Genomic DNA, 14015 nt, shown 5'->3' on the forward strand with positions numbered 1-14015 from the left:
TCGTCAGCAAACTTAATGATGGTGTTGGAGTCATGCTTGGCCATGCAGTATTGAGTGAACAGGGAGTACAGGAGGGGACTGAGCCCGCACCCCTGAGAGGCCCCTGTGTTGAGGATCAGCGTGGCAGATTTGTTGTTACTTACCCTTACCACCTGGGGGCGGCCCGTCAGAAAGTCCAGGATCCAGTTGCAGAGGGAGGTGCAGTCCCAGGGTCCTTAGCTTAGTGATGAGCTTTGAGGGCACTATGGTGTTGAACCCTGAGCTGTAGTCAATGAATAGCATTCTCACGTAGGTGTTCCTTTTGTCCAGGTGGGAAAGGGCAGTGTGGAGTGCAATAGAGATTGTGTCATCTGTTGGGTCGGTATGCAAATTGGAGTGGGTCTAAGGTTTCTGGGTAATGGTGTTGATGTGAGCCATGACCAGCCTTTCAAAGCACTTCATGGTTATAGACGTGAGTGCTGCGGGTCGGTCGTCATTTAGGCAGGTTACCTTGGTGTTCTTGGGCACAGGCATTATGGCAATCTGCTTGAAACATGTTTCATGTTACAGACCCGGTTAGGGACAGATTGAAAATGTCAGTGAATACACTTGCCAGTTGGTTAGCGCATGCTTGGAGTACACGTCCTGGTAATCCATCTGTCTCTGCGGCCTTGTGAGTGTTGACCTGTATAAAGGTCTTACTCACATCGGCTACGGAGAGTGTGATCACACAGTCATCCAGAACAGCTGGTGCTCTCATGCATGCTTCAGTGTTGCTTGCCTCAAAGCACGCATAGAAGCAATTTAGCTCATCTGGTAGGCTTGCGTCAATGGGCAGCTTGCGGCTGTGCTTCCCTTTGTAGTCTGTAATAGTTTGCAAGCCCTGCCACATCCGACGAGCATCGGAGCCGGTGTAGTGGGATTCAATCTTTGTCCTGTATTGACCCTTTGCCTGTTTGATGGTTCATTGAAGGGCATAGCGGGATTTCTGATTAGTTTCCGGGTTAGAGTCCTGCTCCTTGAAAGCAGCAGCTCTACTCTTTAGCTCAGTGCAGATGTTGCCTGTAATCCATGGTTGAGGTATGTATCCTTCTGGTTGAGGTATGTACATATGGTCACTGTGGGGATGACGTTGTCGATGCACTTATTGATGAAGCCATTGACTGATGTGGTGTACTCCTCAATGCCTCCGGAAGAATCCCGGAACATTTTCCAGTCTGTGCTAGCAGAACAGTACTCTAGCTTAGCATCTGCGTCATCTGAACACTTCCAAATCGAGCGAGTCACTGGTACTTCCTGCTTTAGTTTTTGCTTGTTAACAGGAATCAGGTGGATAGTTATGGTCAGATTTGCCAAATGGAGGGCGAGGGAAATCTTTGTAAGCGTCTCTGTGTGTGGAGTAAAGGTGGTCTAGTGTTTTTTTTCTCTGGTTGCACATGTAACATGCTGGTAGAAATGAGGTAGAACTGATTTAAGTTTCCCTGCATTAAAGTCTCTGGCCACTAGGTGTGCAATGAGGTTCTGGTCAAAAGTGCAACACTATAAAAGGAAGACATTCAGGATGTAGCGCCTCTGTCTGTGGGACGGAAGTATTTTAGTCGACCTCACGTGCATGATTAGTAACCTTACTGGGACCAGAAGGCTTTAGCTTAGTGAGCTAACACAGACTTCTCTCTCCTCTTCTCTTCTCCATTCTCCTCCTCTTTCTCTGTGGCATTACAGGAGTGACCCCACTACCTCCTCCCAACAACGCCATCCCTGGTAAGTCCCCTTGACAGTACGCATCCCATAGCTCCCAGGACTCCCTGGAAAATATTGGCAAGTGTTGATGAGTTGTCTATCACTCTTAAATTAATGAATAAATGAATGAGCTCACCACATTAAAAGTATAAATATTTTGAAGACGCATTGTGGTATGCTAGTGGGAACTTTGGAACACAGTCCAAACGGCCTTTGACAAGTCCCCTCAAGAGACCGATAGGACAAATCCCTGCTTGGTCTCTAGAGGGGACTTATCTGCTTGGTCTCTAGAGGGGACTTATCTGCTTGGTCTCTAGAGGGGACTTACTGCTTGGTCTCTAGAGGGGACTTATCTGCTTGGTCTCTAGAGGGGACTTATCTGCTTGGTCTCTAGAGGGGACTTATCTGCTTGGTCTCTAGAGGGGACTTATGTGCTTGGTCTCTAGTCTAGACCAAGCAGATAACTTATTTGAGTATTTTCTAATCCTGTCTAGAGTATAATGTGACAGAGGATGGCTGGCTGGAGTTTGGAGGCTCTCAATATTACTTTAATTCTGAACTGCTGGCCATGGAGGACGCCAGACACTACTGTCAGCAGAGGCATGGGGACCTTGTTGTTATCAACGGACTAACAGAAAATACATTTCTATGGAAAAAGGTAAACACCTATAGTTTCGCTATAGTCCTGCCTTCAAACACGTTGGCAGAGCTATATACACCAGTGGTGTAAAGTACTTAAGTAAAAATACTTTAAAGTACTACTTAAGTCGTTTTGGGGGGTATCTGTACTTTACTATTCATAATTTTTGACAACTTTTACTTTTACTTCAATACATTCCTAATGAAATTATGTACTTTTTACTCCATACATTTTCCCTCACACCCAAAGTACAATTTTGAATGCTTAGCAGGACAGGAAAAGGGTCCAATTCACACACTAATCAAGAGAACATCCCTGGTAATCCCTACTGCCTCTGATCTGACGGACTCACGGCCTCACGGAACACAAAGGCTTCGTTTGTATATGATGTCTCAGTGTTGGAGTGTGCACCTGGCTAGCCGTAAATAAGAAATATTTGCTCAATATAAGGAATTTGACATTTAGTTTTGATACTTAAGTATATTTAAAAACATACTTTTAGACTTTTACTCAAGAAGTATTTTACTGGGTGACTTTCATTTTATATTAAGGTATCTTTACTTTTACTCAATTATGATAATTGGGCAATTTTCCCACCACTGATATACACTGAATCCACAAAACATTAAGAACACCTTTCTAACATTGAGTTGCACCCCCTTTTGCCCTCAATTCGTCAGGGCTTGGACTCTACAAGGTGTCGAAACAGACGGTACCCCATGTTGACTCCATGACAGCTAGTTCCTAATGTTAATTGCTCTTTATTCAGATCAATAAAGAGCATTTGGGAATCCATTACATCGGGCTAACAGTTGATCTTGATCGCTCTTTCGGGTGAGTATAAAACGAGTAAAATAAGATTATCAAACAAATAAAAATAAAACGTTTTTTATATCACTTCTAAACTGGTGGTGTCAAACCGCTGTTCTATTGCTGCGTTCATGACATTTTAGAAACTCTGAAATACAAGCTTCCTTTCTGGGAGAAGTCAATTTAAAAGGCCCTCCAGTTGGAGACTTTTCAGACATGCTGAACTCTGACGTCAGCTACCAAGAACATAACTTGACAAAACATTATTTATCCCAATTTATTTGGACCTTTTATTTAACAATATAATTTGGATGAGAGCGTGATGGCTGCGCTTTTTGTTCATGGTTGGCGTAGCTACTTAGAAATTAGCCAGTTGACGTTCTCAACCAGTTCAAAGCATGTGAATGCACACAACTCATTGTGCCGTGTTTAGAAGTTGTATTTCTGAACATTCCGGCATGTCAAGAACGCAGCATATTTTCTGTGTATTGTCCGTGTTCTTTCTGTGTTCCATGTTTCGTGCAGAGGAGAAGCCACGGCAGGCCATGCTGGGCAGAGGCCCTGCCAGATTGAATACTGGCCCACCCAATTAGGATGGCTTAAAATATAAAAATTGAAATAAATTATTTTGATTTGTTGTTTGTATTACTTCCTGACTAATCAGAAATGTTGAAAATGCAGTAGGAGGTTCCAGGGATACCCCACTACCATATACATACAGTTCCTTCAGAAAGGATTCATACCCCTTGATTTATTCTTTATTCTGTTACAGCCTGAATTCAAAATGGATTAAATAGTATTTTTTCTCTCACAAATCTACACACAATACCCCATAATGACAAAGTACAAACTTGTTTTTAGAAATGTTTACACATTTATTGAAAATGAAATACAGACATATCTCATTTACATAAGTATTTACACCTCTTGAGTGAATACATGTTAGAATCACACTTGGCAGCGATTACAGCTGTGTCTTTCTGGGTAAGTCTCTAAGAGCTTTTCACACCTGGATTCTGCAACATTTGCCCATTATTCTTTAAAACATTATTCAAGCTCTGTCAAATTGGTTGTTGATCATTGCTAGACAACCATTTTCAGGTTTTGCCCTAGATTTTCAAGTAGATTTAAGTCAAAACTTTAATATCGGCCACTCAGGAACATTCGCTGTCTTCTTGGTAAGCAAACCTCCAGTGTAAATTTGGCCTTGTGTTTTAGGTTGTTGTTCTGCTGAAAGGGGAATTCGTCTCCCAGTGTCAGGTGGAAAGCAGACTGAACCAGGTTTTCCTCTAGGATTTTGCTTGTGCTACGCTCCATTCCTTTTATCCTGAAAACCTCCCCAGTCCTTAACGATGACAGGCATACCCATAACATGATGCAGCCACCACTATGATTGAAATATGAAGAGTGGTACTCAGTGATGTGTTGTATTGGATTTTCCCCAAACATAACACTTTGTATTCAGGACAAAAAGTTAAACGCTTTGCCAAATTACTTTAGTGCCTTGTTGACTTATTTTTTATTCAGTACAGGCTTCCTTCTTTTCATTATATCATTTAGGTTAGTATTGTGATTGTTGATCCATTCTAAGTGTTCTCCTATCACAGCCATTACACTGGTTTAATGTCACCATTGGCCTGATGGTGAACTCCCTGAGCGGTTTCCTTCCTCTCCGGCATCTTAGTTACGGACGCATGTATCTTTGTAGTGACTGGGTGTACACCATCCAAAGTGTAATTAATAACTTCACCATGCTCAAAGGGATATTCAATATCTTATGTTTTGTGTTCTGAGTTCACATGTTCTGTGTTCTTGAATTCTTGTGTTCTGAGTTAATGTGTTCTGTGTTCTTGAATTCTTGTGTTCTGAGTTATTGTGTACTGTGTTCTGTCCAGGTGGATGGACGGTTCCCCAGTAGTATTCCAGAGATGGGACAACAACCAGCCGGACTTCAAGAACAACGATGAGAACTGTGTTGCCAGCTACAATGGTGAGCTAAAGATGAAATGTGGCCCAAAAATGTTACTCTCTTATAAGAACTTCCATTCAGTTATTTTCATTCTGAATCTTGGAGCTGGTTACCACATAACTCAATGGCATGACTAGGTCTACTATAACTGTGTGTTCAGGTTTCTAGCATGACTATAACTGTGTGTTCAGGTTTCTGGCATGACTATAACTGTGTGTTCAGGTTTCTGGCATGACTATAACTGTGTGTTCAGGTTTCTGGCATGACTATAACTGTGTGTTCAGGTTTCTGGCATGACTATAACTGTGTGTTCAGGTTTTTGGCATGACTATAACTGTGTGTTCAGGTTTCTGGCATGACTATAACTGTGTGTTCAGGTTTCTGGCATGACTATAACTGTGTCTTCAGGTTTCTGGCATGACTATAACTGTGTTTTCTGTGTGTTCAGGTTTCTGGCATGACTATAACTGTGTGTTCAGGTTTCTGGCATGACTATAACTGTGTGTTCAGGTTTCTGGCATGACTATAACTGTGGCACTGAAATGAGGTCCATCTGTGAGAGGAGTGGTTCCCCCCCAGTGAACAGCACCGTGCCCCCTACTGCCCCCCCCACAGGAGGCTGCCCCCCGGAATGGATCCTCTACCAGTCTAAGGTCAGTAAGAGGAGAGAATGGATCCTAAGGTCAGAGATCAAAGGTTACACAGGAGGAGTGATATAATCATAATTATGTGATAATAATATGTTAACCTCTCTGGGCCAGTGGGACGCTTGCGTCCCACCTACTCAACAGCCAGTGGAATCCCGAGGCGCGATATTCAAATACCTTAGAAATGCTATTACTTCAATTTCTCAAACATATGACTATTTTACACCATTTTAAAGACAAGACTCTCGTTAATCTAACCACACTGTCCGATTTCAAAAAGGCTTTACAACGAAAGCAAAACATTAGATTATGTCAGCAGAGTACCCAGCCAGAAATAATCAGACACCCATTTTTCAAGCTAGCATATAATGTCACATAAACCCAAACCACAGCTAAATGCAGCACTAACCTTTGATGTTCTTCATCAGATGACACACCTAGGACATTATGTTATACAATACATGCACGTTTTGTTCAATCAAGTTCATATTTATATCAAAAAACAGCTTTTTACATTAGCATGTGACTAGCATGTGACTAGCATTCCCACCGAACACTTCCGGTGAATTTACTAAATTACTCACGATAAACGTTCACAAAAAACATAACAATTCTTTTAAGAATTATAGATACAGAACTCCTATATGCACTCGCTATGTCCGATTTTAAAATAGCTTTTCGGTGAAAGCACATTTTGCAATATTCTGAGTAGATAGCCCAGCCATCACAGGCTAGCTTTTTTGACACCCACAAAGTGTGGTACTCACCAAACTCCGATTTACTATTAGAAAAGTTTGATTACCTTTGGTGTTCTCCGTCAGAATGCACTCCCAGGACTTCTACTTCAATAACAAATGTTGGTTTGGTCCCAAATAATCCATAGTTATATCCAAATAGCGGCGTTTTGTTCGTGCGTTCAAGACACTATCCGAAGGGTAAATAAGGGTGACGCGCCCGACGTGTTTCGTGACAAAAAATGTCTAAATATTCCATTACCGTACTTCGAAGCATGTCAACCGCTGTTTAAAATACATTTTTATGCCATTTTTCTCTTAAAAAAGCGATAATATTCCGACCGGGAGTGGTTGTTTACGTTCAAAGAGAGAGAAAGTAAACATGGTGTCAGCTCGGGCACGCGCACCCCAGTGTCATTGTTCTCAGATCGACCACTTACAAAATGCGCTAATGTTTTTCAGCCAGGGCCTGCAAAGCCACCATTCAGCTTTCTGGCGCCTTCTGAGAGCCTATGGGAGTGTTAGAAAATTTCACGTCATGCCAGAGATCCCCTGTTTTGGTTAGAGATGATCAAGAAGGCCATGAAATGGTCAGAGAGAGCGCTTCCTGTTTGGAATCTTCTCAGGTTTTGGCCTGCCAAATGAGTTCTGTTATACTCACAGACACCATTCAAACAGTTTTAGAAACTTTAGGGTGTTTTCTATCCAAATCAAATTATATGCATATTCTAGTTACTGGGCAGGAGTAGTAAACAGATTAAATCGGGTACGTTTTTTATCCGGCCGTGCAAATACCGCCCCCTAGCCCCAACAGGTTAAATGTCTTTCACATGAAAACAGACGATACAGTTTTACAACATGCTTTGAGAATGGAAGTCTAACTCAAAGTGTTTGCCTATAATCAATCAACTTGATTAATTGCTTATTGATTTATTTATAGTGCTACAAACTGACTGGATACCGGGAACCTAGAACCTGGCTCGAGGCCAGATCGTTCTGCCAATCCATGGGAGCTAACCTGGCGTCCATCACCAATAGGCGGGAGCAAGGTGAGATTATTTTAACGTCTATGGAGCTGCTCATGCTGTCACAGACTCTATAATGACACAGATATAAGGATGAGTCCTCTATCTATCTCTATGGAGCTGCTCATGCTGTCACAGACTCTATAATGACACAGATATAAGGATGAGTCCTCTATCTATCTCTATGGAGCTGCTCATGCTGTAACAGACTATATAATGACACAGATATAAGGATGAGTCCTCTATCTATCTCTATGGTGCTGCTCATGCTGTCACAGACTATATAATGACACATATATAAAGATGAGTCCTCTATCTATCTCTATGGTGCTGCTCATGCTGTCACATATGCTATAATGAAACAGATATAAGGATGAGTCCTCTATCTATCTCTATGGTTGCAGCGTTTCTGACGACCCAGATGACTTCTGGTGCTACTGACCTGTGGATTGGACTGAGTAACTTAAACCGGGACGCGTTTGTTTGGACCGATGGCCAGGCAGTCAAATACTTAAACTTCGATTTCATGAAGGTACGCATGTACACACATTTACCTAAGCAATGAGGGCCGAGGGTTGTGTTCCACGGCCAATATACCACAGCTGGTCGTAGGCATGACGACCAAGCAGACATTTACACATTTAAACATAAATAAAACATTCACATAAGACATAATCAATGTTCCCGCCTAAACTGCAGAGAAGCACAAGATTGAACTTCACTCACCTTTCTCTAGTTTTCCTCTTCAGTTAACAGTGTTTCGCTCTACTGTGGGAATTGTAATCGAATCAGCACAATGTTAGCCAATTTTAATGTAAAATACCGACACAAAACGAACTATGCAAGACTTAGTATGCAAAACTAACTGTGCAAGAGATTTTCTTGTAGGCAGAGCTCATTGGAGTAGGATTCTATTGACAGGCAGGACTCAGCCTGTACTCTACACAGACCGGTGCCACATTACCAATCAGAGCTGCAGTAGGCCTATAAGCAAATAGCCATATATGGATCTGTGCCGTTCACTGTGTTTAGGCTACAGTACGAGCGGTCGGTTGTAGATGCTCTTGTTCTGAGATCAAAGAGAGAGCTACATGTAGCCACCGGTGTATGTTTTGCTAGTTAGCTAGTTATTAGCCCAGTTCTAGCTCATTTCCAGTCAACAGTTTCAATAAGCATTTCTCTACGTCTGGCCATGCTTTCCACCTGGTTACCCCAACCCCGGCCAACAGCTCAGCACCCAGCACCCACCCCCTCCCCGCTTCTCCTTCGCCCAAATCCAGACAGCTGATGTTCTGAAAGAGCTGCAAAATCTGGATCCCTGCAAATCAGCTGGGCTAGAAAATCTGGACCCTCTCTTCTTAAAATTATCCGCCGCCATTTTTGCAACCCCTATTACAAGTCTGTTCAACATCTCTTTCGTATCGTCTGAGATTCCTGGAGATTGGAAAGCGGCCGCGGTCATCCCCCTCTTCAAAGGGGGTGACACTCCAGACCTAAACTGTTACAGACCTATATCTATCCTGCCCTACCTTTCTAAAGTCTTCGAAAGCCAAATGAACAAACATATCACCGACCATTTCGAATCTCACCGTACCTTCTCCGCTATGAAATCTGGTTTCTGAGCTGGTCATGGGTGCACCTCAGCCACGCTCAAGGTCCAAAACGATATCATAACCGGTATCAATAACAGACAGTAGAGTGCAGCCATCTTCATCGAACTGGTCAAGGCTTTCGACTCTGCCAATCACCGTATTCTTATTGGCAGACTCAACAGCCTTGGTTTCTATAATGACTGCCTCCCCTGGTTCACCAACTACTTCTCAGACAGAGTTCATTATGTCAAATCAGAGGGCCTGTTGTCCGGACCTATGGCAGTCTCTATGGGGCTGCCACAGGTTGCAATTCTCGGGTCGACTCTCTTCTCTGTATACATCAAAGATGTCACTCTTGCTGCTGGTGATTTCTGATCCAACTCTACGCAGACGACATCATTCTGTATACATCTGATGCCCTTCTTTGGACACTGTGTTAACAAACCTCCAAACGGGCTTCAATGCCATACAACACTCCTTCCGTGGCCTCCAACTGCTCTTAATCGCTAGTAAAACGAAACTGATCGCTGCCCGCACCTGCCCACCCGACTAGCATCACTACTCTGGACGGTTCTGACTTAGAATATGTGGACAACTATAAATACCGCAGTGTCTGGTTAGACTGTAAACTCTCCTTCCAGACTCACATTAAGCATCTCCAATCCAAAATTAAATCTAGAATCGGCTTCCTATTTTGCAACAAAGCCTCCTTCACTCATGCTGTCAAACATACCCTCGTAAAACTGACTATCCTACCATTTCTTGACTTCAGCGATGTCATTTACAAAATAGCCTCCAACACTCTACTCAGCAAATTGAATGCAGTCTATCACAGTGCCATCCATTTTGTCACCAAAGCCCCATATACTACCCACAACTGTGACCTGTATGCTCTCGTTGGCTTCTCCTCGCTACATATTCGTTGCCAAACCCACTGGCTCCAGGTCATCTATAAGTCTTTGCTAGGTAAAGCTCTGCCTTATCTCAGCTCACTGGTCACTATAGCAACACCCACCTATAGCACGCGCTCCAGCAGGTATATTTCATTGGTCATCCCCAAAGCCAACACCTCTTTGGCCGCCTTTCCTTCCAGTTCTCTGCTGCCAATGATTGGAACGAACTGCAAAAATCACTGAAGTTGGAGGCTTATATCTCCCTCACTAACTTTAAGCGTCAGCTGTCAGAGCAGGTTACCGATCGCTGCAGCTGTACATAGTCCATCTGTAAATAGCCCATCCAACCAACCAACTACCTACCTCATCCCCATATTTGTTTTGTTTTCCTGCTCTTTTGCACACCAGTGTCACTACTTGCACATCCTCATCCTCATCTGCATATATCACTCCATTGTAAATCTGCTAAATTGTAATTACTTTCGCCACTTTTGGCCTATTTATTGCCTTACCTCGTTACTTCATTTGCACACACTGTATATAGACTTTTCTATTGTGTTATTGACTGTATGTTTTGTTTATTCCATGTGTAACTCTGTGTTGTTTTTGGTCGCACTGCTTTGCTTTATCTTGGCCAGGTCGCAGTTGTAAATGAGAACTTGTTCTCAACTGGCCGACCTGGTTAAATAAAGGTGAAATAAAATAATAACAATGGGGCAGTGGTTTCTTCCTACAAAAGTACAAAATGTGTGCATTTCTGTCCATCTTTGAATAGCCAGTCAGGTAAAGAGCTTTTTTTTATATCTTAAAGGGGCGGTGTTGTATTTTGAGACGGTCTTGAATAACCTCTTACATCTAGAAGTTCCGCTAATGGAACACCTGCTCCAATATCCATTGATGGGCGTGGCGCGAAATACAAACTCCTCTAAAATCCAAAAACTTCAATTTTTCAAACATATGACTATTTTACACCATTTTAAAGACAAGACTCTCCTTTATCTAACCACACTGTCCAATTTCAAAAAGGCTTTACAGCGAAAGCAAAACATTAGATTATGTCAGGAGAGTACCCAGCCAGAAATAATCAGACACTCATTTTTCAAGCTAGCATATAATGTCACAAAAAACAAAACCACAGCTAAATGCAGCACTAACCTTTGATGATCTTCATCAGATGACAACCCTAGGACATTATGTTATACAATGCATGCATGTTTTGTTCAATCAAGTTCATATTTATATCAAAAAACAGCTTTTTTACATTAGCATGTGACGTTCAGAACTAGCATACCCCCCGCAAACTTCCGGTGAATTTACTAAATTACTCATGATAAACGTTCACAAAAAACATAACAATTATTTTAAGAATTATAGATACAGAACTCCTCTATGCACTCGATATGTCCGATTTTAAAATAGCTTTCGGTGAAAGCACATTTTGCAATATTCTAAGTAGATAGCCCAGCCATCACGGCTAGCCATTTAGACACCGACCAAGTTTAGCCCTGACCAAAGTCAGATTTACTATAAGAAAAATGTTATTACCTTTGCTGTCTTCGTCAGAATGCACTCCCAGGACTTCTACTTCAATAACAAATGTTGGTTTGGTCCCAAATAATCCATAGTTATATCCAAACAGCGGCGTTTTGTTCGTGCGTTCAAGACACTATCCGAATGGTAAAGAAGGGTTACGAGCACGACGCATTTCGTGACAAAACATTTCTAAATATTCCATGCTAATTTTCTCGTAAAAATCCGTTCAAAGACGATAGAATTAAAACATGGTGTCGTCTCGTGCACGAGCATGAGTCCCATTGTCCGCTGATAGACCACTTGGCAAAAGCGCAAATGTGTTTCAGCCTGGGGCTGCCTCGATATCATTCAGCTTTTTCCCGGGCTCTGAGAGCATATGTGAGCCGCAGGAAGTGTCACGTTACAGCAAAGATCCTCAGTCTTCAATAAACAGAGACAAGAAGAACAAGATCTTGTCAGAGAGGGCACTTCCTGTAAGGAATCTTCTCAGGTTTTTGCCTGCCATATGAGTTCTGTTATACTCACAGACACCATTCAAACAGTTTTAGAAACTTTGGAGTGTTTTCTATCCAAAGCTAATAATAATATGCATATTCTAGTTTCTGGGCAGGAGTAATAATCAGATTGAATCGGGTACGTTTTTTATCCGGCCGTGAAAATACTGCCCCCTAGTCATAACAGGATAAGCTAAGTAGCCAATAGGCAGAGGGTAGAATAATTTGTATGATTCTATGTAATAATTGTATGGGAATAATAACGTAAGATGTTTCTGGCATCAAACAACACATTCAGTCTGAAGGACAAGTGGATGAACAGGTTAATGTCAAGTCCTGCATGTCTCATGGAATGTAGGCCTATATTGAACACCACACATTGGTACAACTGTAACTTAAAGCAGGTACAGCCTCAGTGTTCACAGTAAAACTGTAACTTAAAGCAGGTACAGCCTCAGTGTTCACAGTAAAACTGTAACTTAAAGCAGGGACAGCCTCAGTGTTCACAGTAAAACTGTAACTTATAGTGGGTACAGCCTCAGTGTTCACCGTAAAACTGTATCTTATAGTGGGTACAGCCTCAGTGTTCACAGTAAAACTGTAACTTTTAGTGGGTACAGTCTGTGTTCACAGTAAAACTGTAACTTATAGTGGGTACAGCCTCAGTGTTCACAGTAAATGTGCACTGGAAGTTGGACATAATTTTCACAACTTTCAAGTTTGCGCAAAGCAGACCTTAAATTTGCTTAGTGGTGAAAAGTGAGTAAACATCTGACATAATATACACATACATTACAGCCTGGAACACTGTGTGGCACACTGGACATGATGTAGTAGTTTCCTTTGAGTTTAATTTGCTCATTTTATCCCTAAACCAGTAATGTTTCTTAATAAATACCTCTAATATATCATATTTTGTTTCGTAATTGTAGAGACTGTCGCAGATGTTCCCATCGGAATGGCATCACTATCGTCAGGTAAAGTCCCTTTAAACTTTAAGTAAACACAGAAGTACACACACAGGACCTAGTGAAAGTCTACACCTGCTTTGCAGAGTCTTCACATTTTGCTGCCTTAATTTAATTCCTTTTTTAATTAAATGTATGTTTTTTTCTGACAGATCTACACAAACCTATTCCACATATTCAAAGTGAAAGAAAGTTGGAGAAAATGTTTTAAATTCATAAAATAAACAAAGAATGTATTGATTGTGTATGTCTTCACACCCCACAGTTCATACTTGGTGGAAACACCCCAGAGTTCATACTTGGTGGAAACACCCCAGAGTTCATACTTGGTGGAAGCCTCTTTGGGGAAGGTGTCAGGATCAAAAGACATTACTTGAGCAGAGCCTAGGTAAAAAAGAAAAGGAAAGCTTACCTCCATCTTCTGAAAATCCTGGGACTATCCCAGGGACCAGACACCCTGGGACTATCCCAGTTACAAGAAACCCTGGGACTATCCCAGGGACAAGAAACCCTGGAAATATCCAGGGACAAGAAACCCTGGGGCTATATCCATGGACAAGAAACCCTGGGGCTATCCATGGACAAGAAACCATGGGACTATCCCAGGGACAAGGAACCCTGGGACTATCCCAGGGACAAGAAACCCTGGGACTGTCCCAGGGACAAGAAACCCTGGGACTATCCCAGGGACAAGAAACCCTGGGACCATCCCAGGGACAAGAAACCCTGGGACTATCCCAGGGACAAGAAACCCTGGGACTATCTCAGGGACAAGAAACCCTGGGACTATCCATGGACAAGAAACCCTGGGACTATCCCAGGGACAAGGAACCCTGGGACTATCCCAGGGACAAGAAACCCTGGGACTAACCCAGGGACAAGAAACCCTAACCCTGGGACAATCCAGGGACACGAAACCCTAACCCTGGGACTATCCCAGGGACAAGAAAGCCTGGTACTATCCCATGGATAAGAAAGCCTGGGACAATCC

General features: G+C 42.4%; 1 protein-coding gene across 1 annotated transcript in view; it reads left to right on the forward strand.

Moving 5' to 3' along the window:
* The window catches only part of LOC115170246 (macrophage mannose receptor 1-like), an 86346-nt gene that overhangs the window by 60194 nt on the left and 12137 nt on the right, over nt 1–14015 (forward strand). The window contains 8 exon segments of the mRNA XM_029726642.1: nt 1702–1740; nt 2214–2377; nt 3129–3193; nt 5065–5159; nt 5649–5791; nt 7460–7568; nt 7949–8076; nt 12989–13033. Coding sequence (XP_029582502.1) covers nt 1702–1740; nt 2214–2377; nt 3129–3193; nt 5065–5159; nt 5649–5791; nt 7460–7568; nt 7949–8076; nt 12989–13033 — 788 coding nt within the window.

This window comes from Salmo trutta, chromosome 31 (assembly GCF_901001165.1).
Source record: "Salmo trutta chromosome 31, fSalTru1.1, whole genome shotgun sequence".
In the NCBI taxonomy this organism is placed as follows: domain Eukaryota; kingdom Metazoa; phylum Chordata; class Actinopteri; order Salmoniformes; family Salmonidae; genus Salmo; species Salmo trutta.